This window comes from Eutrema salsugineum, unplaced genomic scaffold, assembly GCF_000478725.1.
Source record: "Eutrema salsugineum unplaced genomic scaffold, Eutsalg1_0 scaffold_2, whole genome shotgun sequence".
Taxonomy (NCBI): domain Eukaryota; kingdom Viridiplantae; phylum Streptophyta; class Magnoliopsida; order Brassicales; family Brassicaceae; genus Eutrema; species Eutrema salsugineum.
In genome coordinates, this window is record NW_006256829.1 from 4,448,511 (window position 1) to 4,473,540 (window position 25,030).

Sequence of the window (25,030 nt, forward strand, 5' to 3'; positions counted from 1 at the left end):
ATAAACGGCACGCGTTTAGATCATAACTGAAACAAGTATATAGTCATTCTGTGATTCCACTCGAGGGAAGCAGAGAGGGAGCGAGGCCGTCTTGTTCATCTTCAATCTTCGTCTTTCTCTGTGAATCAAAATGATTCGAAGCGTTGACGTCTACGTTAAAACCCTAGGCCCTTCCGTCCGTACTGTTCTCTTTTCGATCTTTACCTCTAAGCAGAAACCGCCGTCGCTTTCGCTTCCATTGCAGTTCTCGTCGCGGTCGTCGCCACATACTTTCTCTCGTTGTTTCTCCAATTTCCTAGCTGTCTCAAATTCTCCGGTTCACGGTTTTCGCGGGAGCCGAAACTTCGGATCTCTCTTCACTGTGAGGGCTTTTTCTTCGTCGCCCGCCGCTTCGATTCAGCCGCAGCCGCAGCAGCATCAGAATCAGCACCCAGGGGAGTCTGGTGAAACGGTCCCGTATGTGGAGGTTGGTGATGGGAATTCTGGTGGCTTAGAGGAGGAAACCAAGCTCTCTCTTCCTGTACGAGCTTATTTCTTCTCCACTAGGTATGTTTTTTCCCCTTTTCCAAAATGTTCTTTAAAGGTTTATGCCATTCTGGTGGGAATCAGGATCGGTTTCGGCATATGATAGCTAACCTGCCATTGATGATGAGTGAATTTCATAGTTGAACAATTGAAACCTTAGTATCACGTTGGAGCTTAAACCTGGATGTATTTGCAAATGGGTTTTAGAAATTTGATGGTGTGATGATTGAATTATTTTGTGGATGTGATTGTGTGCAGCGTTGATTTGAGAAGCTTAGTTGAGCAAAACAAGCAGAACTTCATCCCACCCACGTCGCGTATGACTAACTACGTTGTTCTCAAGTTCGGCAATCATTCTGATCCCACTGTAAGTTGAATCTTACTTTATTCAGATTATGGAGCTGAGGTACTAGGGTTTACATCATATTGGCTGATCAAACAAATGGCTGGAAAATGGTACCCTTATAGTGATTGTTGATTGTTCTATGGATTGGTGTCTAATTTTTCAGTCTTAATGCTATTTTGGGGCTATCTATCTTTAGATTGGGTGATTGATTTTACTACTTATCATAAGAAATGTTGATGTTGTTTCAGGGTACTGGTGGTTGCATAAGTGGGAGTGAGTGCATTTACATGGTAGTATTCCAGTATGGATCGATTGTGTTATTTAATGTACGGGAACACGAGGTTGACGAGTATCTAAAAGTGGTGGAGAGGCATGCTTCTGGTTTGCTTCCTGAAATGAGAAAAGATGGTGGGTTGCACTTCATTTTGTCTGTGATGATCTGAACTTCTACAATGGTGCTTAGTTTCATATCTTTGGTTCTGTAAAACTGCAGAATATGAAGTAAGAGAGAATCCAACTCTGCACACCTGGATGCAGGGGGGACTGGATTACATCATGTTGCAGTTCTTGAATATTGATGGCATCAGAACCATCGGCAGTGTTCTGGGCCAGAGCATAGCTCTTGATTACTATGGCCGGCAGGTAACGATGTCGGATCCATATACATTCTTTTTATATTATTGGATGTGGAAAATGAAGTCGACACCAGTAATACTAAGAACTGTCGGTGATCAATCTATTTCTGTTAGGTTGATGGTATGGTAGCAGAATTTACTGACATAAACCGTGGGATGGAGAAAACCGGAACGTTTACGATGGATAGGAAGAAGCTGTTCCAGTTGGTTGGAAAGGCTAATTCTAACCTGGCTGATGTGATTCTGAAGCTTGGTCTTTTTGAGAGGTAAAGAAGTGGAGAGATCGAAGAATCGATGCTTACGTTGAATAGTATTATGGGTAGATATTTGACTGACTTGTGTTTTGGGAAAAATTGTAGGTCGGATATAGCTTGGAAGGATGCGAAATATGCTCAGATATGGGAGTATCTGAGGGATGAATTTGAATTGACACAGAGATTTGCAAGCCTTGATTTTAAGCTCAAGTTTGTAGAGGTACCATCATCTATACCATCTTTCTTATGTTCTATCTTGTCATTTTGCAGGAAATAAAAACTTATTGGTGATTCATTTTTTTTTTTTGTTTTGTTTATGTGGAATTTGCAGCACAACATTCGTTTCCTTCAGGAAATACTTCAGAACAGGAAATCAGATTTTCTGGAGTGGCTAATCATTATCCTGATCAGTGCTGAAATCGCAATTTCTTTGTACGACATGGTCCGTAGATCCTTATGATCATCCTCTGCCATTTTTTAAGCACATTCTTCATTGTGGTTACAAGGAAACACACGTAGGTGATTTTTTTTTTTTTTTTTTTGATAAGAAGAACACTTTCGTTTTCACGCTGTAAAGTGATAACAATGCTCATAAATCAGATTTTTAGGAATGAGTCTCGTCCTACATTTGTTTCAGACTCCGCCAATCTTCATCTGCGTTTATGCCTATTTGCAGTCAAAACAAAATTTGTGACAGACGAAAGTGTTCTTAATCTTTTTCTAAATATTATATAACAAGGTTGCCAACAAAGCCTTTGGGTCGGGCTTCTTTGTTTTTGACAAGAGTGTCCAGTATGTATAAAAAGAGAATAGCCCATGAAAGATTAGCATAGAATGGATATAAGAGAAGAGATTCTATTGCATAAAAAGAGGGAACGTATCGAAAGTGAAAAATGTTTGAAAGGTGACGAACTCGAGTCCATGCAAATTAGTTTTGAGATACAACTGAATATCAATCAACAAATAAAGTCCCCCAAAAAAGCAATATAAAATAGGTCCTAAACAACAAATGTTTCAAATTTTTGTTTGAAGTCGCCACAGCCCTTGACAACTCCTCAAGATCAATCAAGAAGTATGATATAAGAAAACTAGAGAGAGACTCCACAGGATTGGGGAAGACTGTTGGAAGATTGGGGAAGACTGTTGGAAGATTGGGGAAGGAATTTTCGAGCCCAAACATGTTTTCCATTGATGGTGAATTTGGTTTTGGTGTCCCCACCATTTTCTACAATCTCTGGAATCTTGGAGGCAGAATGTAAAACCATCTTTGCATACAGCGCCTGCCCATTCCCTTCCACTCCAGGCATGTGTATGGATTCTATAATTTCCCCAAATCTCCTTCAACACCCCAAAAAAAAAAAAAAAAAAACACTACCATTTAAATTAAAAATACTCCAACGTGAAAACCTTTAACCACATGCATGCACGACCATGCCAAACCATTCATTTTCATATATCAGATCAAAACCAATGGCTTATAATCAAATGGATTCATTCAGTACCTGGTGAAGAAAGCATGCACTTCCGCTTCAGAAATTGGGTATCCTCTAGAAAACGTGAGGAAGACAGTCCTCTCGTCTGCATTCACTTGCTCATCATCGGAGAATGCACCAGAAACCTTGTTTGTTCCTGCTACGTGATTACTTGTTTCTTTTTGACCAGCCTTACTAACAATCCTGCTAATTCCAAGCTGGCTCATCTTCTCTATCGCCTTTTCCCTCTCCACAGTATACATCTTCTCCTTCTCAGCGTGCACGCATATGTCCTCAAAAGCTGGGTAGCATATACGAGTTAAGTGCTTCTTCATCTCAAGGAGAATGTTTTCGCGGTTCTTGTGGATGACTGCGAGACTAAGGTACTCTCCAGTCATACGAGTGATCAATGGTATGGTAAATGAGTTGGTGTTTTGCCCCAAAGTGGCAACGAACGTTGAGAAATCTTCGTAAGACAAGCAACTCAGACACAACACGGCTTCTTCAGCCACGGCGTTGATGAAAAAATCGGGTAAATAGACAAGATTCACGATTATGTTTCTCAAGAGACCAGTTTTCTCGAGGTGGAGGAGAAAGCTCATTACCTGAAGAGACTGGCTAATGTCTCGTCTTAGACTTAAGACAAGACGACTGAAAAGAGCTCTGTCAAGCTTGTGGAAAGCATGGAACTCTTCTCGTGTCACGAATTTTGACGATGTTGATGATGAAGAAGCCATTGATTATTTTCTTCACAACACGAATATGAATTTTTTTTCTTTTTCTTTTGACAGTATATGAGTTTACTTGGTGATTCGAGATGAAGAAGTAGATAGATTTTTTTTTTTTTTTGGTTGAATTGAACAGATAGAGTTTGTTTCAAAAGGAATCCACTGAAATGGTGAATATATTTCTGGACACACTTCATTTTCTTTATTAAGAGACACCATCTTCATGAACCAAATCTACTATGTTACCATCTTATTTATTTTTTCTTTAAATGCCCTATCCATTCCCATTTTTATATATTTCCCTCATGGGTTAATTATTTCATGTTACATTTTAAATATTTACAAGCATTCATTTTATTATTTATTTGGCATCAGTAACAAAATTTCATTTATATTATAGTATTTATGTCATTACCTGGCCCTCCCGTCCAATTCAGCAATTTCTTCTTTCATGTCATTTTGATTATTCTCTTCCCCTCTGTAAATCCCAAAACACAATGGGAAATCCCAAAATAATACAGTTTTTTTTTGCATACGAGAGAGACGGAAAAAGTTCAACTTTTCGATGTGTGCTGTGCCTAGTATGAAGAAGAGAAAAAAAATGAACTTTTATTAATACTCTGTTTTCTCAATACATTTTACAAATGAGCTTACACTTACAATCGATTTTATAGGAGTTCTTGGAACAATCCAGAACATTGTCCATCTTTATCAAAATGATACAGCTGTAAATAGGATTAGCCACAAGAGACAGATTGAAGAGAATCAAAATTGTTTTGCAGGAGGAGCGTCTCCTTCTTCAGTCTAACGTCTTTTGCAGGTACAGAGGATTTGAGCTTGGGAAGGTTTTTGTCTTGTTCTGCTCAACTAGACAGGGCTTCACAACTGGGCCTGTCTTTCTTAATTTGGGCCATCGAAGTTGTGTCTTGACTTGGGCCCAGATTGATTGAATCTGATGATAGTGAACGGAAAATGGAAAATGCATTGAGACGATTAAGACACAACTAATTCAGCAGATCTAGGTGATAGTGAACGGAGAATGGATCGAGAAGATTAAGGATATCAAAGAAAAATATATCAAATAAATATGAGAAAGGTGATCAAAGAAAAATATATAATAAATTGGGACGCATAATATTATTGATCATGACTCCTAAGCATAGAAGAAAATGCACAACAATCATATAAAGTCAGAAAATGTCAGCAAAAACATTCTCTTATTCACAGAGAGCTGATGTCCTTGGTTGAAAAATTACACATTAATGCAGTTTGATTTAATTACAAGAAAAAAAAGGCTTCCCCATTGTTTATTTATCGATCCCTTCGATCTTGTCTTCCACCTGAGAGTACAAGTCCTTGAGCTTCTCGATATTGTCAGCAGAAGTTTCCCAGTATCCGCGACCATTTGCTTCCAAGAAAGTCTGAATCATTTTCCTGAAGGAGTTTGGATTAGTGTTCATGAGACGGTTAAGCATCTCCTCGTCTTGGATGAAAGTTGAGTTGGCCTCCTCGTACACCCAGTTGTCTACTTGACCTGACGTTGCACTCCATCCAACAGTGTTGGTCAGTCTCTTCTCTATCTCACGAACTCCTTCGTATCCACTTGACATCATCCCTTCGTACCACTTTGGATTCAGCAGCTTCGTTCTTGCGTCTAGCCTCACTGTCTCAGATAGTGACCTCACCTGCCAGATTCAGATAGATAACTTAAGCAAATGTGTTTTAATATTCTACGAGTGATAAAAGAACCAAGAGGAGAGAAGCTTTACGAACCTGTGCGTTTGCGGTTGTTGTATCAGCAATGTAAGCGCTCGGCTTCTTCTTATCCTTCCTCAGACTCTGAACCAGGTTTGTAGGGTCAGAGTCGAAGTAGTGGCTCACGTCAGTCAAGGAAATCTCGGAAGAATCCAAGTTCTGGAACGTGACTTCTGCAGTGCTGAGAGCCATCTCAAAGACCTGCTTCTTTTCAGCCATTCCTGCTCCAGGAGCATCACTATCAAACGCAAACGACTTCCGGCTCAGATACATGTCCTGAAGCTGTTTCTCATCGTTCCATGTAGAGTTCTCAACAGCAAGGTTGATGTTGGATGAGTATGACCCTGAGGCGTTTGAGAATACTCTTGTCGCTGCCTCCCTAATATCTACGCCAAGCGTTGCTGCTTGTTCCATGGCGTGTTTCCTCACAAAGTTTTGCTCTACCGGCTCATCTAGCTCGGCCACCATCTTGATTGCTCGGTCAAGAAGGTTCATCTGTAAGACAAATTCAAGAAAGAAGAAGCACCATGAGAGACTAACCATCAAGAATCCAAAATGTAAGCCATAGAATGAAAGAATGATAATGTTTTGATCTATTTACCTGATTGATAAACAGATCACGGAAGACGCCTGAGCAGTTAACAACGACATCGATTCTGGGCCTTCCTAGCTCTTCTAAGCTCACAGGTTCGACACGGTTCACTCTTCCAAAAGTATCAGCGATTGGTCTCACACCAATCATCCAAAGAACCTGTCCAAGAGACTCCCCATATGTCTTGATGTTGTCAGTTCCCCAGAGAACAAGCGCAATTGTCTCGGGATACTTGCCTTCATTCTCGAGCTTCTGTCTCTCGACCAACCTGTCCACAACAATCTTGGCACTTGCCATTGCTGCTGTTGTGGGAATAGCCTGTGGATCCAAGGCATGGATATTTTTACCGGTTGGTAAAACCTTTGGGTTTCTGATGGGATCACCACCTGGACCTGGCTCAACGAACTTCCCTTCCAAAGCTTGCATTAGACTCCCGAGTTCGTTGTCCATGACCACCAACTTCAGGCACTCTCCAAGGAAAGCAAACACTTTCCTAAGCTTATCTCTGTTCGCCCGGTAAAACTTTGTGTTGGACAAATACTCAACCCACGGCTCATTGATTCCAAACCCGAGAATAGAGGAGAGCTTATCAGACACATCCACCACCTGTCCTTTGCTGTTTGTTGTTTTTTCAACAAAGGCTGAGACCGCTCCACGCGAGGCATCGGTTATCTGTTTAAGCAGCTCTACATCGCTCAAGATTCCCTTGTCATTTCCTCTGTAAACATCTTCAATCTCTCTTCCAACAGTCTCAGCTAATATAGAAGGAAGAGATGAAATCTCATCCTCCACACGATCCAGCGCAGCGATGTTAACCAGCGTGGCCACAGCTTCCATGGCGGATGGAGGCTCTCCAATGACGTGAAGCCCGCACGGCAAAAGCCTTGATTCGATCTCCATAATCTTGGAATACACTTTCCCAACCACAAGATCTCTGTCTTTAATTGACAGCTCTGCTCCTTCATCTGGAAGATCCACATCCTTATCAAGATTGCATTGCTTAGCAGTGCTTATGATGGAACTGACGATCTGTTGACCCCTCCCGGTGTCCTTCAGAGACTGGTACGATGATATCAGCTCGCTCAACTGCTTCAGCCCTTTGTACAGACCAGCATTCTCAGCTGGAGGAGTCAAATAACTGATGGTATTCGCATAACTTCTCCTCTTTGCAATGGTAGCTTCAGAGGGGTTGTTAGCTGCATAGTAGTAAACATTGGGAATGTTCCCGATGAGACTGTCCGGGAAACAAGCGTCACTCATTCCCACTTGCTTGCCAGGCATGAACTCAAGTGAACCATGTGTTCCAAAATGAAGCACAGCATCAGCTTTGAAGATCTTTTCAACATAGGAGTAGTAAGCGGCAAAACCGTGATGAGGACTCGCTGATTTGGAGAAAAGCAGCCTCATGGGATCACCTTCATACCCAAATGTCGGTTGTACGCCGATGAAAACGTTACCATACTCTTTGCCATAGACCAAAAGATTCTCTCCGTCTGAGTTCAGGTTACCGGGAGGTTTCCCCCAGTTTTCTTCCAAGGCGTTCGCGTAAGGAGTGAGGTTTTGGTACTCGCGGACTCCCATTTTGTAAGCAACATTGAGGTTAGGACTGCTGAATTGAGCCTCCTTGTCATGAATGATCTCTTCAATAAGAGTCTCTGCATTCTCGGGAAGGCCTTCGACATTGTAGCCATCTCTCTTGAGGTCTTTCAAGACCGAGAAGATGGAAGCAAACACGTTAAGGTAAGCTGCAGTCCCTACATTTCCTTTATCAGGTGGGAAACTGAAAACGGTGATTGCCAGCTTCTTCTCTGCCTGCAATGAGCCAGGTTATATTCATTAGAACATACATTGCATGCTTGAGAAAGGAATGTGATTTCACTAAGGATGAGTTGGTAATAATACCTTAGTTTTTCTTTTGAGCTCTCCCCATCGAATCGCCCTGATGCAGAGTTGTTCCACTCTCTTGTGGAGAGCATGCGACTTCCCTGCAGCAATTGGTAAACAAACGTCCTCAATAAGAAACCATTCTAACCCTAGACCCTAGTAATGAAAACTAAGAAACATGCAATATGGTCAAAAGTGGATTAACCTGTTCTAGGGTCACGGCCAGCGAAAACGATTGGCTCCATCCCACCATCAAGCTCAGGAAGAGCAACCTGGAGAGCCACCTGGATAGGATGCAGGCCAAGTGTGCTGTTTAGCCACTCCTCTGTTGTCTGAAACACCAATGGTACTGCCACAAGGTAAGGAACATCAAGCTTCTTCAGGGCCTCGATAGCCCTCGGATGATCCTGCCTTGCGGGTCCACCCACTAGAGCAAAGCCGGTCAAGGAGACTGCAGAGTTAATGATGGGCTGTTTCGTCACCGGATCAACGAAATATTTCTCTACTGGACCAGAGAAATCCAACCCTCCAGCGAAAATAGGAACGACCTTAGCGCCTCTAGCCTCAAGCTCCATGATAACAGCCACATAGTGACTATCATCACCAGTCACAATGTGACTCCTCTGCAGGACCAAACCGACAACCGTCGCGTCCTTCTTCTTGAGAGACTCATTGGTGTCCCTTCTAGTGTCGTACCAGTTCCAGTATTCCTTGACATCATCAAACATACATGGTGCAAGAGGATGCCAAATTCCGGTATCCAAGAACAAAACCGGATCCGAGTACTCGATTTTGACGCCTTTCAATGCCGGGACGTAAGATCCCGAAATCATCTTAACAAAGTTCTGGAGATTATCAGGAGACCCTCCAAGCCAGAACTGTAAACTCAAGATGTAGAGACGAGCATCTTGAGCCTTGTCACTCGGTAAGTACTTCAAAACCTTGGGCAATGTCCTAACAAGCTTCAACATACTGTCGGCGAAACCAGCGGAGCCTGCTTTCTTCCTCTTGAAGAGTTGGAAAAACGGAGACTTGGACTGACCCAATTGAGACATGCTGAAAGATCCGAGCTTGTTCAGTCTCATTACCTCAGGCATGGAAGGGAAGACGAGAACCGCGTCCATCCTGTCTCTCTCTTTCTCCACAGCATCTTTGACTTTAAGCGCCAATTCCTCGACGAAAATCAGAGAACCAATGAAGATGTTGGCGTCTTTGAGGTCATCGCAGAAGCTCTTGTAAGTGTTCTTGTCACGAAGCTCCTCTACCAAGTACCCAACGACTTCGTAGGACGCGAATCTCGATGTCTTGTTGAGTGTTTGCACGGCCTCCGTGAGAGATGACTGGTACTGAGCCTCGAGGACGACGTAGACGATTTTCACCGTCGGAACGTTGTCTCTCCTGATCGGAACTACACGGCGGACCTCCGGGTTTGTCTGCGTGAAGAGGCCGTTTCCGGAAACAGCGGATTTCACCTTGAATAAGGATTTGGTGGGTTTGGCTGATCTGGAATTCTTCCGGAGAAATGAATGTTTGTTACTGTTAGAGAGCGAAGAGAGATGCTCTGCTTTGGAGGTGGATAGAGTGAAGGGAGAATAAACAAGTGAAGCCATTTTTCTGGCTTACAGATTCGATTCAAAGTTGTTGAATCGGATAGGAGAGGATATGGAAGAGAAGAGTTTGAGATTGAGATGAGAAGAGAGGAGAATCGATCTCTCTTCTTCTTCTTTCGATTTTTTTGTTGTCGTTTACACTTCTGCTCCAAGTGGGAGTTTATGTTTCTCTCATCATTAGCGCTTCGGAAGAAGGAACTAAAAAAGCAGCGTTGGTTTTGAAGGTAAGTGGTGGGAGGGAAGGACACGTGGACGAATGAGTACGCAAGAGGGGTTATTAAGTTGTGAGGTTGAGTTTTGTCGGATCTATATCTGCTTAAGACAATGAGATGGAGTTTGCTGCCTTCTGATTGGCTCATTGAGATTTCTATTCAAATTTTCATGGTTTAGGCGTGTGGATATTCAGTGTGTATATATCTTTTATTTTTTAAGATCTCGTATTTCCGTTTCAGCCATGTAAAAGATTCCTTGGACATATCCGATGCCATTTATGTGCTCTGTTTTCAACACCGATCGGACCGGCCGGTTAACATTTGCAAACAGCCGGTACTCTGAAATGAATCCGGAATCCAATGGAAGATTCTGTTGTACTATGAGTCTATGACCAAATTAAGAGTTAAAATTTTATGAAATTGCAGTGCAATAAAAATGAATCTATGGTTTTCTATTTTTCTTACAGCAAAATAGTTTAACCAGTTATCTTTTTGTCAAACTTACCCAGGTCATAGATAACTGATAAAATTTGTCTCTAAAATATAATTTGAAACGGAGCGAAGTGTTAAAAATACAGTGAAAAAAACTGTTTGGACTAGTAATGAAATCAACGATACGAATCGGATGTCGGTTGCACTTGAACCGCAACCAGGAGCAATGTTTGCCATCCGGTTCGAGCTTTATTCGTCAGCTGGAGGATATCAGAAAACAGAAAAAAGTCTACAAAACCAAAAAAAATAGAAAAGAAAGACAAAAACAAATTTTATTTGATTAATTAAGAAGAATTCGTAGCAAATCAGCTGGGCTCTCTCGAATGATCTGATCCCTAATTCGACCAGGACAGGTTTGAGATTGAAGGGTGCACATACTCTTGGTTCTAATCGTCCGTGGCCTTCTTCTGGTCATTTCTTCAAGTGACCGAAATGCCCCTTATTCATCGGAAAAAGCCGACAGAGAAACCGTCCGAGGAAGAGGTACCCGATGATGAGGATTCTCAAAAGAAACCTCATGAATCTTCGAAAACTCATAAGAAATCGAGCGGAGGAGGAGTCGACAAGGGGAAGTGGTCATGCGTTGATTCATGTTGCTGGTTCATCGGGTGTGTGTGCGTCACATGGTGGTTCCTTCTCTTCCTATACAACGCTATGCCTGCGAGCTTTCCTCAGTATGTAACGGAAGCGATCACGGGTCCTCTGCCCGATCCGCCCGGCGTGAAGCTGAAGAAAGAAGGTCTCAAGGCGAAGCATCCCGTTATCTTCATTCCCGGAATTGTCACTGGAGGGCTTGAGCTTTGGGAAGGCAAACAATGCGCAGATGGTTTGTTTAGAAAACGTTTGTGGGGTGGAACTTTCGGTGAAGTCTACAAAAGGTGAAGCTTCCAATTTTTAATTTTTCTATTGGCGTTTTGGGTTTGGATCTGATTAGATCACGCACTTGTTGCTTGTTGAAACATAACTCTAAACTTAAATTTCACATCTGTCTCACTCGTTACTCTCGCCTTTTAGGTGTGAAAAGCTATTTTCTTTTGAGGATACCTACTATTTCTGTTATATATGCGTTTGTGTAAGGGAAGTGTTTCCAAGGAGATAGTTTCCAACTTTGGGTGTTGAGCAAGATATCCAATGAAACACGTTTGATCTAAATTGACAGCTGCCTTGGAATCTCAAGTCATTTTTATCGCCAACTCTGTTGCTAGATATGCCTTAGATCCTGTTCGTAACATGTTGCTCCGTCTATGGTCACTGAATATTTACTTGTATGGAGCGTATACTGAAGTAGTGTTTTTCTTTTTGTTCTGTTAGGAATAGATGTGAAAGATGTGTATAGACCGTGATTTAGGATTGTTGCTTTATACTTCAGCTATACGCATGTGCAACTATAAGTTGGTTTCTTTTGTCTTTCAGCTCAATGTGCTTTTTTTTTTTTGTGAGAAGTGAAAATGAGATTTCGAAAGTTTTCCAGAGTGTTATTGTTGTTAGCATTTTAAGTAGATTGATTATGTCTTTGATTCAGGCCTCTATGTTGGGTGGAACACATGTCACTTGACAACGAAACCGGGATGGATCCTGCTGGTATCAGAGTTAGAGCTGTATCAGGACTCGTGGCTGCTGATTACTTTGCCCCTGGGTACTTTGTCTGGGCAGTACTGATTGCTAACCTTGCACATATTGGATATGAAGAGAAAAACATGTACATGGCTGCATATGACTGGAGGCTTTCGTTTCAGAACACAGAGGTACTTTTCTCATAAAACATATCTAGTATTCTGTTCACGTTTCTTTCTTCATCTATTACGGCTGAATTATGTTTTTTTTTTTTTTAATCATGTTGGAATATTAGGTGCGAGACCAGACACTTAGCCGTATGAAAAGTAACATAGAGTTGATGGTTTCTACTAACAGTGGAAAAAAGGCAGTAATAGTTCCACATTCCATGGGGGTCTTGTATTTTCTACATTTTATGAAATGGGTTGAGGCACCAGCTCCTATGGGTGGCGGGGGTGGGCCCGATTGGTGTGCAAAGTATATAAAGGCTGTGATGAACATTGGTGGACCATTTCTTGGTGTTCCAAAAGCTGTTGCAGGGCTTTTCTCTGCTGAAGCTAAGGATGTTGCAGTTGCCAGGTATTGAATAGCTGATTGTGCTTTTGGTGATCAGAACCTTGCATGCTACTAAATATCAGTTCTAGTGATAGTCCTTTAGTATCCCTGCTTCAATATTGATGTTAACTGGTTATTTTTGCTGCTTATGAAACTGGAACTCTCTAGAGATTTGAAAAGTTGATTGAATTTGATTATTACGGCTGTTTGGTGATAGAGTGAACTTCTAGGAAACATAGTTTCATATAAGTTACGGTAGATTTGCTATGAGCCTTATATTTGAATATTCTGATTCTTGCTGTTTCAAATCAGCTAGCTGAGCTCATCTTCTTTACAAGTGTCTGACTTAATAGTGACAACATTCTGTGCCAGTGCGTCAAAGAAATGCCTGATCAATTTTAGGCAGTCTAAGTATAGATCTACTGAAAGAAACATTTAAGTGCTCCTGTCTAGTTTCTTAGCATTGGCGATTATATTCGTCATATGGTCTTTTTTTGTGGGCATTGTATATTGCTGTAGAAAGCTCTGGAGCTTCCATTCTTTACCAATTTCTGATATACTGTTGATTATGTCAGTTTTCCTGTATATGCATCAATGGTATTTTATTTCTGCCTCATTAAAGGAATTGTTGGTTTAGTTGCACTTTTAGTCGCTTGGTTCTTTAATAAAACTATACTGTCTTCGGAAATTGCAGAGCGATTGCCCCAGGGTTCTTAGACACCGATATATTTAGACTTCAGACACTGCAGCATGTAATGAGAATGACACGCACATGGGACTCAACAATGTCTATGATACCTAAGGGAGGTGACACAATATGGGGTGGTCTTGATTGGTCACCGGAGAAAGGCCACACCTGTTTTGGGAAAAAGCAAAAGAGCAACGGGACTCGTGGTGAAGATGGTGAAAATTCAGTTTCCAAGACAAAACCTGTTAACTACGGAAGAATTATATCGTTTGGGAAAGAAGTGGCAGAGGCTCCGCCATCTGAAATTAAAAATATTGATTTTCGAGTATGGATATGTAAATCATATAAACCTTTTACTTTTTGTGATTAGATGATTAATAATCTATACTTTGTTTCTTGGTGAAGGGTGCGGTCAAAGGTCAGAGTGTCCCAAATAATACCTGTCGTGATGTGTGGACAGAGTACCATGATATGGGAATTGGAGGGATCAAAGCTATTGCTGAATATAAGGTCTATACTGCTGATGCAGTTATCGATTTACTACATTATGTAGCTCCCAAGATGATGGCACGTGGTTCCGCTCATTTCTCCTACGGAATTGCTGATGATTTGGATGACCCCAAGTACCAACATCACAGACACTGGTCAAATCCGTTGGAAACGAAGTAAGTGATTTGTCTTGGTACCAACTCTATGCTTCGTCATATTGAATGTAGTTATCAGCTCAAAGCTAAGAACGCTATTTGAGTCTTTCTCAAAGAAGCTTGCTCAGTTATATTTAGGTACCAAAGTTGATATACCCTTGCTTATAAAAGTAGCTCAATGGTGGCTTTGACATGAAAAATAAATCAGCTAATTCAAAAAAAATTTGGATGAAAACCCCTTATTACCACCTTCTAGTTTTAGAGGTGTTTAGAACTCATTGGAGCATCTTATGTCTATGCGCTGCTCAGATACTCTCAGTTACTTCTCATAACCACAATGCTTAGAGCTTTTGCATAAGAATATGTTCTCTATCCCATCATGATCATTTTTCCTCTATTTTTCTGGGTTGAAAACTACGTTTGGTTTGTTATGTTGTTTCAGATTACCGAATGCTCCTGAAATGGAAATCTTCTCATTGTATGGAGTTGGTATACCAACCGAAAGATCATACGTCTACAAGCTAAACCAGTCTCCTGACAGTTGTATTCCCTTTCAAATCTTCACTAATGCTCATGAGGAGGATGAAGATAGCTGTCTGAAAGCAGGAGTTTACAATGTGGATGGAGATGAGACAGTACCTGTTTTAAGTGCCGGGTTCATGTGTGCAAAAGCGTGGCGTGGCAAGACAAGATTCAATCCTTCAGGAATCAAGACTTATGTTAGAGAGTATAATCATTCTCCACCGGCTAACCTGCTTGAAGGGCGTGGGACTCAGAGTGGGGCTCATGTCGATATTATGGGTAACTTTGCATTGATCGAAGATATCATGAGGATTGCCACGGGAGGTAATGGGTCAGATATAGGACATGACCAAGTCTACTCGGGTATATATGAATGGTCTGAACGCATTGACTTGAAGCTGTGAATATTTTGATCTCGTTAAGGTGTCAACTTCTATGAATCCAAGAGAGATCATCATCATCATCATTTTCAATCATTATCGTCATGATGCTCAAGTCACAAGAAGCCTGAGAAGGACATTTGGTGGTGCAATATTCTCAATACCTTTTTTTCATATTCTTATGGATGTAAATTATACAATCCTATTTAATGTTTCCTCCTTCGACCGATAATGTAAGACTTGCTGCGCCATGTTATTTGTCTTGTGGAAAGCATCGGTTTATGGGTATTACTTAGTGTAGAGAATGATTCAATTTGAGTGCCAAATTTGATAAATACACTACAGTCAATTATGAAATGCAAACATAAAATTCATTATTCATTACGAAGTATGCAGTCTTTGTGAGCCATGGCACTAAGACCTAGAAGCTGGTCATGTGCCACTTGTGACTTTTGGTGAGCCACCATCTAACATACGCGGCTCTGTGTGGTGTGGGTCTTAGTTTGGGAATCGATAAGTCCAAGAGTCAGAGACGTGGCTTAACCTGGTCCATCTACTCTATACGAAAACGCAGTCTTAACGAAAATTCTCGGAATAAAACAACAAAGCTTCTCCTCTCCAACCAAATATATCCTTTAGCTCTCTCTCCATCTCTCCTCTCCTCTGTTCTTCGGCGGAGAGAATTGAAATGGAGCTTAGCTTGAGCACTTCTTCCGCTTCTCCAGCGGTTTTGAGGAGACAAGGTTCTCCTCTTCTTCTTCACAAGCAACAAGTGCTCGGCGTCAGCTTTGCTTCCGCGCTTAAACCAGGAGGAGCTCTCCGATTTCGTTCCCGGCGTTCGCTTCATCGTCCCATCGCTTGCTCAGCCTCTCCATCAACCGCCGAACCATCCTCTGGTCATTACCGTCTTCTCTATCTACTGATTTTCTTTTGTTCAGATAGGGTGAAGTAGTTTTTGCTGCTGAAATTGATTCCGGCTTTGTTGAAGGAAGGAGTCTAGCTTTTTTTTTTTGCTTCTGTTTATATTTCAGTTTGAAATTAACAAATTAAGAATTGATTGCGAATTTGAAACTTAAGGATAAGGCCTTCCACTCTCCTCAGTCTGATCGATATAGTTTCAAGAAGTGAATTTCTATATTTCGATTGGTTCTCTAAACAAAATCACTCTTGTTATTCCAATAGAAGTGAAGAAGCAATTGGTGAGGAGGAATGACGTGAGGAATATAGCAATTGTAGCACACGTTGATCATGGAAAAACTACTTTGGTTGATTCTATGCTGAGGCAAGCTAAGGTAACAGCTGGAACGCAAATGACATTTGATTTTTCATCCAACCTGAGAAAGTTTACTCGATGTCTCTTCTCAATGTAATGGTGGCTCTTTTCTTTGTCTTAATCCATATCTTACTTTTGCAGGTGTTCCGAGATAACCAAGTCATGCAAGAGAGGATCATGGACTCAAATGACCTTGAGCGTGAAAGAGGAATCACAATTCTTAGCAAAAACACTTCCATCACTTACAAAAATACAAAAGTAAATATCATAGATACTCCTGGCCACTCTGACTTTGGCGGTGAAGTGGAGCGCGTCTTGAACATGGTTGATGGAGTGCTTCTTGTGGTAATTTGATGCTTCGTCCAAATGCTATAGTATCAACTTTTCAGCTCTGCATTTCTCATTTTCCTCCCCTCATTCCTTTGTTTCTTAGGTGGACTCTGTTGAGGGACCAATGCCCCAGACAAGGTTTGTTTTAAAGAAGGCTCTTGAATTTGGACATGCAGTTGTCGTGGTCGTAAACAAGATTGACAGGCCTTCTGCTCGTCCTGAATTTGTTGTCAATTCGACTTTTGAGCTATTTATTGAACTAAATGCTACAGATGAACAGGTATTGTCAATTTTGGATTTGCCTATTCTTTGTGTGGTTTCCCTCGTGACTCGTTATCCTTTTGAGTATACAATAATTGTATGACATTAACGGTAATGTTTTTTTTTGGGTGTGTGTGCCCTGTAGTGTGATTTCCAAGCGATATATGCTAGTGGGATTAAAGGAAAAGCAGGGCTTTCTCCGGATGACCTTGCAGAAGACCTGGGACCCCTGTTCGAGGCTATAATTAGATGTGTACCTGGGCCAAATATTAATAAAGATGGTGCACTTCAGATGCTTGTGAGTTACTGTGATTTTCTTACCGTTTCATGGTTTTTTTTGTTTGTTACCACCCAGTGCCAATGCATATTTATTCTTTCATCTCCAAGCAGAAAATGTACACATCAATAAACCAGACAGTCTAATTGAGTTGAGGAGATATTCACTTCTATGCAACTAATATTTGTTTTTTTTTTTCAGGCCACAAATATCGAGTATGATGAGCATAAAGGCCGAATTGCTATTGGGCGGCTACACGCAGGGGCTCTGCGCAAAGGAATGGATGTCAGGGTAACATTTTGATTTTCAGCTTTTTCTTTTGTTATCGGACACCAATGATGTGGACACATACACAAAAATATCACCTTAAACTAGACAATCTCTCAAGTCTTTCCACCTTATAGAGCTGGTGGCCTCTGCCAATATAACCTATAAAATAATGGGCAATAGAAAGCAAAATAGACAACAAGATATCGCTAGACGAAATTTCTGTTACGTTTCCTTGGTTTCTAGTTCATTAAAGCTTGTGATGAAATACGTCCAAAGTGTAACTGAATGTGGACTCAGGGATGGTGCCATAACCTTGAGAATCTTCGAGAATCCATATGAACTCACCAATTTCTGGCGAAATTGATATGGTTTATAGTAGACTTATTTCGGTATATCTTTACAGGTGTGCACCTCTGAAGATTCCTGTAGATTTGCAAGAGTAAGCGAGCTCTTTGTTTATGAGAAATTCTACAGAGTACCTGTTGATTCAGTGGCCGCTGGAGATATTTGCGCTGTATGTGGCATAGATGACATTCAGGTACGCATATATGCATGGATAATTTGATGCCAAATGTGAGACTGTTGTAACGCTCCTGGATAATTGCTGCCACTTGTCAATTTTCTTTTTGTTACTAATTGAGTTGTAATGTCTTGGTTTCTTTGTAAACCCCTTAAAATTTGCAGATTGGGGAGACTATTGCTGATAAAGTACATGGGAAGCCTCTACCTACAATTAAAGTGGAAGAGCCAACTGTGAAAATGTCCTTCTCTGTAAACACTTCTCCGTTTTCTGGTCGTGAGGTAGGTGTAATCATGGCTGATATGACTGTGATTAGTCTATCTTTCTCATTTTCCATAATTGCATGGCTACAGATATTAAGAGGGAAGCTGTTACTGGGATTAGTGAAACGTTGTCGACCAAAATGAAAAGGACTAGTGCAACATTTGACTTATATTTTCCTTTTTTTGTAGGGGAAGTATGTAACGAGCAGGAACTTACGAGACCGTTTAAACCGTGAACTTGAAAGAAATCTAGCTATGAAAGTGGAAGATGGTGAGACAGCAGATACATTCATTATTAGTGGGCGAGGTACATTGCACATTACCATCCTGATAGAAAACATGTAAGTACTTCACTGGCCATCATTCCTTTCATATGTGATATTGAAAGTAGCTGAACGATGAATATGTTCCAGGCGAAGAGAGGGATATGAATTCATGGTTGGACCCCCGAAAGTTATCAACAAAAGGGTTAACGATAAATTGCTAGAGCCATATGAGGTGAGTTTCTGAGTGGCGTGATTATTTTCCTAGCAAAGGGATGAGCATCAAGTTTAATTGTCTACTCATTGAAAATAACTTCTTTTATGAAAAGTAAAGACGTCCTATCTGACTTCAAAATTCACCAATTCAGGTAGCAACTGTTGAAGTACCAGAGAATCACATGGGGCCTGTAGTTGAACTTCTTGGCAAAAGGCGTGGACAGATGTTTGATATGCAGGGTGTTGGGTATGTATTGTGTTTCTCTTTGCCATCCCTTTTATTTTACATGCAAGGTGCTGGGTGTGCATAGTTGTTTTGTCAGAAAAGCTGTTTGCAGCTACTAAGAGCAATCTGACTATGCCTGTGAATCCTGAATGACAGGTCGGAAGGAACAGTCTTCCTGCGGTACAAAATCCCAACACGTGGACTTCTTGGATTGAGGAATGCAATTTTAACAGCTTCTCGTGGGACAGCTATCCTCAACACTATATTTGACAGTTATGGACCCTGGGCCGGCGATATTAGCACCCGTGATCTGGGTTCGCTGGTAAGTGAGGGAGTTTAGATAGTAGTTTCCAGGAATTAGCGATCCTTATATGAGAGTAAACTTTGATGAGACATGTGTCTGAATAAGAAAGTGGGATTTTCAGGTTGCTTTTGAAGATGGAACATCAACATCATATGCTCTGGCAAGTGCGCAAGAGAGAGGGCAAATGTTTGTAGGTGCAGGTGTGGATGTATACAAAGGCCAGATAGTTGGGATCCACCAGAGACCTGGCGACTTGGGCCTTAATATCTGCAAGAAGAAAGCGGCGACGAACATACGCTCCAACAAAGATGTAACAGGTATTTCATATAACCTTTTAACTAGTGCAAGTTTCAAACCCATCTGCTCACAAGTCTTTTTTTTTTCTGAATTACAGTGGTTCTTGACACTCCCTTGACCTATAGTCTGGACGACTGCATCGAATACATTGAAGAGGATGAACTGGTGGAGGTAACGCCTCTTAGCATTCGGATGTGCAAGAATCCTAAAATGGCAAAGAAAGGCAGGTAAAAGAAAGGCCCAATTTTTTGCAGCTGGGTTTGGACGAAACGGGAAAAAGCTTTTTTTTTTAATAAAAAAAGATGAAATCTAGTTTCTAGTGGTATATCTTCTAATGTTATTTATAGGCTTGTTTGATGATTATACATAGTAAATTTATTATTCTTATAGCAAAGGGTGAGTCCTCGTGTATTCCAATCAATGTCTTTGGAAAACCCCTTTGGACTACTTCCGCATTTGATCATCTGATGCTTGAAAGTTGTACAACTTCTAAAGTTAAAAATGGTGAATCCTTTATCATATATCCATGAGAAGTGAAAATGCATTCAGAAATAATTTTGTTTCTCTCATGACTCTCAACACTGGCCCATAATCCCGATTAATTAAACAATCCTTGTTATATCATCATAAAAATTCGTTATTAATCCGTTAATCCTCCGGATTAGTGTAATTCATCCGAAAAACTCTGCGACCCAAAAAAAGATATAATTGAGTTTGGCGGGCATTACTCGTTATATCGAGTCGCAAAAATTAATCCGTATAACGTTTCAACTTACTCTTATTAAGGCATAACTGATACGAGTCCCTTCGAGATCACTTGATGATTCTTCCTTCTTTCTACACTCTTCCCTGAACCTCAACAGTCCCACTTCTCTTTCTCCTTCTAATCGGAATTTGAAGAAACTACGCCTCTTTTTTTTCTGCCCAAAATCCCCAAATTTTGGATTTTCCTGACGACTTCATCTGTTGGATTCTGGGTTTTGACTTCGCCGGCAGTCAATCCGACCGCGCGTTGGAGCTACTAAAGAACAGCTCTGCGATCTCATTTCCAGTGATGCATGGTAAGCGCCAGGATTAAAGAGCGGGGATTTCTTTGGTTTTAGGGTTCTAGATTTTCCCTTTCACGAGGAGCAAATTTGTTTTTGACTTAAAAATCCCAACTTTACTATTCCTTTTATTCGTAACAATAACTTTTCTCGATTAACGTCATGCTCAGACTCCAATTGTCTCCAGATGAAACTAGCCTAAAATGTTTTAATTTGTGTAGTGTTGTGTCGTTGAGTCTTCATCTCTGCGGCAGTGTGATTTCTTCTCTTACAATGCAACTCTCAATTTGATTGATTATTTCTCTGGCTGGTTGCGACAGAGGATGAGACCAAATCTTGGCAGACAGGATATTGAGGAGATTCCATATTCTGGTTCTTCGAGGATGGAGCTGAAGCGGAGTCATCAGTGGCTGACAGAACCGTCCGCCTCAGAACTACTCAGTAATAAGAAACAAATGGTAGAGATTGATTGTGCCCGGGCTGGTTTCTCAACTCCGCATATGAATTTGTCTGCATGGGACAATTCTCTTGTGCCTAGGCAGTTAACTCGTTGCTTATTCGATCCTGCTAATGCGCAGCATACATCAGATCTCCTTTCTAGAAATATTTGTCCTGTCATCGAGGAGGGAACAAAATACATAGAGGAGCAATGCAATACTGTTTCATCAATTGATTTTCCGGTGGTTCATACCGTTCGTGGTAGCTCGTTCAATCTTGACACCATTACAAAGGTTAAAGGCAATCAAGTGTGTGAATCTGGCAACGTGCCCGAACTCATGGCTCAGCTTTATGGTGAGGGAATTTCAAGATCATTCGAAACCGGTCTTTCATATGATAGCAGTCAAGATGGCACGCTATCCTTTGGCCAAACCTGCAGTAATATTGACAAGAGCTTCATCTTGCCAGGGCCATTCGCTAGCAACACGGATGGAAATGCCATTCGAAATTTCAATAATGAAGGTGTTGGTGTTATACCAATGGGTGATATTTATGACAAAGGAGATGAAAATGTCTTCTCAACGTTTCATCCATTTGAGAAAGGTGTAGAAAACTTTGTATTGATGGGTCAGTCTCTTCAAAAGGCGGATTATAATATCTTCTCAACGAGTCCCTCCTCTAACAAGGGACAGGAGAACTTCATGTCCCTTCTCTCTTGTGACAAAGTACCTGAAAACTGTTTCATGATCGAATCTTCCTATCACAAAGATAATGCCAGTGTGCTGTCAGGGAGACAGTCTCCATACTCGGAAGGCGGTGGGATGGCATTTATGGTTTCTAGCCAAGACAGAGCAGACAGAAACAATGATCAAATTAGTCACGAGGATAGAAGCAAGACCATATCTTTTGGAGAGTATCAGAAAGAACCCACATTGGGGTCATTGGTCCGTGTTATCAACAGTTATGAGAACTTCAGCCATGCATCTGCAACTGCTAAAGATCCTCTTCATATGGAAGCAGAGGAAACCATGTCTTTTGAATTTGGTAATACCCCCTATGCTAGCCCTAGGGTTGATACTTTGCTCGTGCCCAAAAGTAAAGATTCAAAGACAGCTAAGAAGGGTTCTACAAACACATTTCCTTCAAATGTTAAGTCCTTGTTGTCAACAGGAATGTTTGATGGGGTTACTGTGAAGTACTATTCGTGGTCACGTGAGGTCAGTTTGTTCTTTTACCTGTCCTGTGAAGGAACCTTTCACCTTTACTCTTCTGTGTGCTGAAACTTAATTTGGCAGAGAAATCTCAAAGGAATTATAAAGGGGACTGGGTATCTATGTGGTTGCGGCGACTGCAAGCTTAATAAAGTAAGCAACGTGATACGTATGGTTTCAGTAATTCAGTGGTAGGTCTGTTTGATACAAACCTCTGTCATCGGTTAATTTTCCAACTGAACTGTGCAACAGGTTCTTAATGCGTATGAATTCGAGCAGCATGCTAATTGCAAGACAAAGCACCCAAATAACCACATATACTTTGAGAATGGAAAGACCATTTATGGCGTTGTTCAAGAGCTGAAGAATACACCTCAGGAGAAGTTGTTCGATGCTATTCAAAATGTAACGGGATCTGATATCAACCATAAAAATTTCAACACATGGAAAGGTAGTAGTGCATAATTTAATTTGATGCACCAGCTTAGAGCATGACTTATAAAACAAGATACAAAAGCTAATCTTTGTCGGTTATCCAGCTGAAAAGGTCGTTCTACTTTTGTCTATTTTCAGCCTCGTATCATGTTGCCAGCCTTGAACTTCAACGTATTTATGGGAAGGATGCTGTCACTTTGGCATCTTGAGAAGACGGTTATCAACTGGCAGGCTGTTTGTCGTAAGTGAATTCCATTCTTGCTCTCTGTAACTATAGCTTCTAATAATAAATCAGAACCCTGAACTGCTATGATGGCCTTATCTGCTGAGTCTAGTTCTCTTACGGAAATATCGAAACCTCTGCAAACACTCAAAAACTTAAGATGCACACTCCTTCTTTGAGACTTTATGGAGCGCATTGCTTGCTCTTATTCTGGCAAACTATTTTCTTAATACTAATACTATCAAAAATGTTCTGCAAATATAGAGATAGTAAAACAAAATTGGCATCTCAGACCAACTCGTGAGACCGAGTTGCTGCCTTTGGGATCATTAACTGGCCACTATTGGGTACTACTTGGTTAATGTCGGGCGTCGGAGCCATCTGTTCGTCAATTTTTATCACACTCTCTGCACACCCTGCGTTTGGCTGTCCTCCCTTGTCCTTGCTTTTACCCCATAGTACCATATATATTCCAATGACAATGACAACTGACCCAAGAACCCTACATATTTAGGAAGCCCATTTAGTGAAAATCAATTCTCTAACTTTAGATCTATCGCAATAGTAGTGTTTGGATCAAGGCTGTTACCTTCCTAGGTACATTTTTTCCAAGAAAATAAAGGAGCTCAAAATAGCAACGAGAACCATGCTGAGCGGATTAAACGCACTCACAAACACAGGCCCTCTCTCCTTTGATGCCCATCCAATAACATAGTATGCTAACCCTGAGACAAGTCCCTGTGTGACAATCAACAATGCTTCTTCTCTCAATAAACACACACACACACACACACACACACACACACAAAAGGGCTTTAATGAGAAATATAGGAACAGATCTAAGAATTGTTGTACCCCGTAGATCGAAGCTAATAGCCTCATGTCCGGGTGGATTTTCCAGACTGACATGTCCTCTCTTTCCAATATCAATGCCATAACAGTAGCCTCCAGCATTCCCATAAAGCACATAAGTGCTGTTAGCGAGAGCTCAGCTTGATATAAACTCAGTATGTTTGCCTGAAGAAAAAACATAGATGCCTCTGTTACCTTACTACCTCTCTGGTATTCTCAATTATTATCTTTTTCTGCTGAGAATTAAATCAAGCTTTAGTTAAATTGGTTGACGATTTCTGGGTTTAGGTTAGCTAGCAAGATACAGGAAAAATAGAAGCGGTTGTCCTGACACAATGCAGGTTATAATTGTTATATTCTTTGTTTCTTGAATTGATTATGGGTTTAAGATAATCTCATTTGAATTCGGCTATAGAAAGTTATAAGAGAATAGGCCGTACCTGTAAAATAATGAAACATGACCAGCTGAGGCAGCTTGCTACTAGCATAACTGACCCTCTTCCTATATCATCCTGCTTTGGAGTATTCATAGCATGTGACTGCCCAGTAAAACCCCTTGACTTACTTGTCCAAGGTAAGTCAATTGCATTCCCTTTCACGAATGTCATAAGCATTGCTCCTCCAACAGCCACCATGGTTCCAACCAGCTTTGCCTGGCTGTGACGCCTTTTGATATTAACCTTCTCGAGCCTTTCAAGAAAACAGAAACCGAGTGAAGAAGAATTCAGTTGTATATGCAATACATCAGTCTATGCATTGGCAATAACATTGGTAGAGAGAAAGAGCGAGTACTTGAAAATGCAGGCCATTATAAATGTCATTGCAGGAAGTGCATTGCACAATGCCGATGTGAATGTGGCAGTAGTAAGTTTCATCCCCGAGTAGTACAGGTTTTGTTCGACCACAGGCCTGCGTTTTATCATATAAACCGAGTTACACGGACGAGTCAATGTCTATCATTGTGAAATCAGAAATGATGAAACAAAGTCTTACTCAAATAAACTCAAGATGGATATTCGAAACAAGATTTTAAAAGTCATCTTTGGTCTTGAGTTCCTGCATTTGCAACACAGGAAACAATGATTTCTACTTCATAGTTTGTTTTTTTTTTTGGTTGTTTTACAGGCATGAACCGGAAGAAGAAGTAGAAAAAGAAAGAACCTCTCAAGGACGAGGGCGAAAGGAGTGATGAGAGCTGAAGCAACGGCCATTCGGTAAGCAACTAAGACGTGAGGGCTCATTCCCTCGTTCAAAGCTAGTTTTGCTACTATAGACATCAATGCATACAAACACTGTATGAAAACAATGGCCATGAATGGCCTTGCTTTCCCAAGCTCCATTTGCAGCTTCTCTGCATACGAAAAAAAAAATTTGTCTTGGTTAGAAAAGAGCTGTTTTTGGTTTGTTATAAGGAAAATAAAAGCTATATGTATGCGTGTGTGTATATTATATATAAAAATATGAATTCTGTTTGAAG

At 40.9% G+C, this 25,030-nt stretch overlaps 7 protein-coding genes across 7 annotated transcripts; 4 read left to right on the forward strand and 3 right to left on the reverse strand.

The window, feature by feature from the left end:
* Window positions 1-82: 82 nt before the first annotated feature.
* On the forward strand, window positions 83-2,278 carry LOC18018176. The gene is made up of 7 exons (XM_006399792.2): window positions 83-546; window positions 784-892; window positions 1,120-1,279; window positions 1,365-1,513; window positions 1,621-1,772; window positions 1,866-1,980; window positions 2,092-2,278. Exons 1-7 carry the CDS (start codon window positions 131-133, stop codon window positions 2,218-2,220), a joined length of 1,230 nt encoding a protein of 409 aa, XP_006399855.1. The 5' UTR covers window positions 83-130; the 3' UTR covers window positions 2,221-2,278.
* A 570-nt stretch (window positions 2,279-2,848) lies between these two features.
* On the reverse strand, window positions 2,849-3,969 carry LOC18018177. Its single transcript, XM_006399793.1, has 2 exons — window positions 3,263-3,969; window positions 2,849-3,098 (listed from the first exon to the last, which is right to left on the reverse strand). Exons 1-2 carry the CDS (start codon window positions 3,967-3,969, stop codon window positions 2,849-2,851), a joined length of 957 nt encoding a protein of 318 aa, XP_006399856.1.
* Window positions 3,970-5,073: 1,104 nt separating this feature from the next.
* Window positions 5,074-9,987, reverse strand: LOC18018178 (magnesium-chelatase subunit ChlH, chloroplastic). Its single transcript, XM_006399795.2, has 5 exons — window positions 8,397-9,987; window positions 8,210-8,292; window positions 6,317-8,119; window positions 5,734-6,210; window positions 5,074-5,645 (listed from the first exon to the last, which is right to left on the reverse strand). Exons 1-5 carry the CDS (start codon window positions 9,799-9,801, stop codon window positions 5,268-5,270), a joined length of 4,146 nt encoding a protein of 1,381 aa, XP_006399858.1. The 5' UTR covers window positions 9,802-9,987; the 3' UTR covers window positions 5,074-5,267.
* A 950-nt stretch (window positions 9,988-10,937) lies between these two features.
* On the forward strand, window positions 10,938-15,122 carry LOC18018179 (phospholipid:diacylglycerol acyltransferase 1). The gene is made up of 6 exons (XM_006399796.2): window positions 10,938-11,383; window positions 12,028-12,250; window positions 12,355-12,638; window positions 13,309-13,627; window positions 13,708-13,967; window positions 14,389-15,122. The coding sequence occupies exons 1-6, from the start codon at window positions 10,938-10,940 to the stop codon at window positions 14,870-14,872; spliced, it is 2,016 nt and encodes a 671-aa protein (XP_006399859.1). The 3' UTR covers window positions 14,873-15,122.
* A 330-nt stretch (window positions 15,123-15,452) lies between these two features.
* Window positions 15,453-19,871, forward strand: LOC18018180 (putative elongation factor TypA-like SVR3, chloroplastic). The gene is made up of 14 exons (XM_006399797.2): window positions 15,453-15,744; window positions 16,031-16,140; window positions 16,263-16,466; window positions 16,555-16,731; window positions 16,858-17,010; window positions 17,191-17,280; window positions 17,663-17,797; window positions 17,944-18,060; window positions 18,232-18,383; window positions 18,456-18,540; window positions 18,674-18,768; window positions 18,904-19,069; window positions 19,173-19,368; window positions 19,446-19,871. The coding sequence occupies exons 1-14, from the start codon at window positions 15,537-15,539 to the stop codon at window positions 19,577-19,579; spliced, it is 2,022 nt and encodes a 673-aa protein (XP_006399860.1). The 5' UTR covers window positions 15,453-15,536; the 3' UTR covers window positions 19,580-19,871.
* Window positions 19,872-20,139: 268 nt separating this feature from the next.
* Window positions 20,140-25,029, forward strand: LOC18018181. Its single transcript, XM_006399799.2, has 6 exons — window positions 20,140-20,409; window positions 20,715-22,049; window positions 22,128-22,196; window positions 22,296-22,494; window positions 22,617-22,719; window positions 24,679-25,029. The coding sequence occupies exons 1-5, from the start codon at window positions 20,407-20,409 to the stop codon at window positions 22,685-22,687; spliced, it is 1,677 nt and encodes a 558-aa protein (XP_006399862.2). The 5' UTR covers window positions 20,140-20,406; the 3' UTR covers window positions 22,688-22,719; window positions 24,679-25,029.
* LOC18018183 (WAT1-related protein At5g13670) lies at window positions 22,636-24,893 on the reverse strand. The gene is made up of 7 exons (XM_006399798.2): window positions 24,715-24,893; window positions 24,547-24,609; window positions 24,346-24,462; window positions 23,994-24,243; window positions 23,557-23,718; window positions 23,291-23,439; window positions 22,636-23,203 (listed from the first exon to the last, which is right to left on the reverse strand). The coding sequence occupies exons 1-7, from the start codon at window positions 24,891-24,893 to the stop codon at window positions 22,990-22,992; spliced, it is 1,134 nt and encodes a 377-aa protein (XP_006399861.1). The 3' UTR covers window positions 22,636-22,989.
* Window position 25,030: the final 1 nt, after the last annotated feature.

What these genes read in the sequence shown, in the direction of transcription:
- LOC18018181 (XM_006399799.2), top strand. An exon ending in GCGACTGCAAGCTTAATAAA is followed by an intron (nt 22,197 to 22,295) that starts GTAAGCAACGTG and finishes ACTGTGCAACAG; the next exon opens with GTTCTTAATGCGTATGAATT. An exon ending in AAATTTCAACACATGGAAAG is followed by an intron (nt 22,495 to 22,616) that starts GTAGTAGTGCAT and finishes GTCTATTTTCAG; the next exon opens with CCTCGTATCATGTTGCCAGC.
- LOC18018183 (XM_006399798.2), bottom strand. Translation starts at nt 24,893, where the DNA reads ATGGAGCTTGGGAAAGCAAGGCCATTCATGGCCATTGTTTTCATACAG. An exon ending in TTCGCCCTCGTCCTTGAGAG is followed by an intron (nt 24,610 to 24,714) that starts GTTCTTTCTTTT and finishes TTGCAAATGCAG; the next exon opens with GAACTCAAGACCAAAGATGA. An exon ending in GAAAAAATGTACCTAGGAAG is followed by an intron (nt 23,204 to 23,290) that starts GTAACAGCCTTG and finishes CTAAATATGTAG; the next exon opens with GGTTCTTGGGTCAGTTGTCA.
- LOC18018178 (XM_006399795.2), bottom strand. Translation starts at nt 9,801, where the DNA reads ATGGCTTCACTTGTTTATTCTCCCTTCACTCTATCCACCTCCAAAGCA. An exon ending in AGCTCAAAAGAAAAACTAAG is followed by an intron (nt 8,120 to 8,209) that starts GTATTATTACCA and finishes GGCTCATTGCAG; the next exon opens with GCAGAGAAGAAGCTGGCAAT. An exon ending in GTGATCTGTTTATCAATCAG is followed by an intron (nt 6,211 to 6,316) that starts GTAAATAGATCA and finishes TTTGTCTTACAG; the next exon opens with ATGAACCTTCTTGACCGAGC.
- LOC18018179 (XM_006399796.2), top strand. Translation starts at nt 10,938, where the DNA reads ATGCCCCTTATTCATCGGAAAAAGCCGACAGAGAAACCGTCCGAGGAA. An exon ending in TTCGGTGAAGTCTACAAAAG is followed by an intron (nt 11,384 to 12,027) that starts GTGAAGCTTCCA and finishes TCTTTGATTCAG; the next exon opens with GCCTCTATGTTGGGTGGAAC. An exon ending in AAGGATGTTGCAGTTGCCAG is followed by an intron (nt 12,639 to 13,308) that starts GTATTGAATAGC and finishes CGGAAATTGCAG; the next exon opens with AGCGATTGCCCCAGGGTTCT.
- LOC18018177 (XM_006399793.1), bottom strand. Translation starts at nt 3,969, where the DNA reads ATGGCTTCTTCATCATCAACATCGTCAAAATTCGTGACACGAGAAGAG. An exon ending in GTGCATGCTTTCTTCACCAG is followed by an intron (nt 3,099 to 3,262) that starts GTACTGAATGAA and finishes GGGGTGTTGAAG; the next exon opens with GAGATTTGGGGAAATTATAG.
- LOC18018176 (XM_006399792.2), top strand. Translation starts at nt 131, where the DNA reads ATGATTCGAAGCGTTGACGTCTACGTTAAAACCCTAGGCCCTTCCGTC. An exon ending in GCTTATTTCTTCTCCACTAG is followed by an intron (nt 547 to 783) that starts GTATGTTTTTTC and finishes GATTGTGTGCAG; the next exon opens with CGTTGATTTGAGAAGCTTAG. An exon ending in TTAAGCTCAAGTTTGTAGAG is followed by an intron (nt 1,981 to 2,091) that starts GTACCATCATCT and finishes TGGAATTTGCAG; the next exon opens with CACAACATTCGTTTCCTTCA.
- LOC18018180 (XM_006399797.2), top strand. Translation starts at nt 15,537, where the DNA reads ATGGAGCTTAGCTTGAGCACTTCTTCCGCTTCTCCAGCGGTTTTGAGG. An exon ending in ATGGTGCACTTCAGATGCTT is followed by an intron (nt 17,011 to 17,190) that starts GTGAGTTACTGT and finishes TTTTTTTTTCAG; the next exon opens with GCCACAAATATCGAGTATGA. An exon ending in CTCCAACAAAGATGTAACAG is followed by an intron (nt 19,369 to 19,445) that starts GTATTTCATATA and finishes TCTGAATTACAG; the next exon opens with TGGTTCTTGACACTCCCTTG.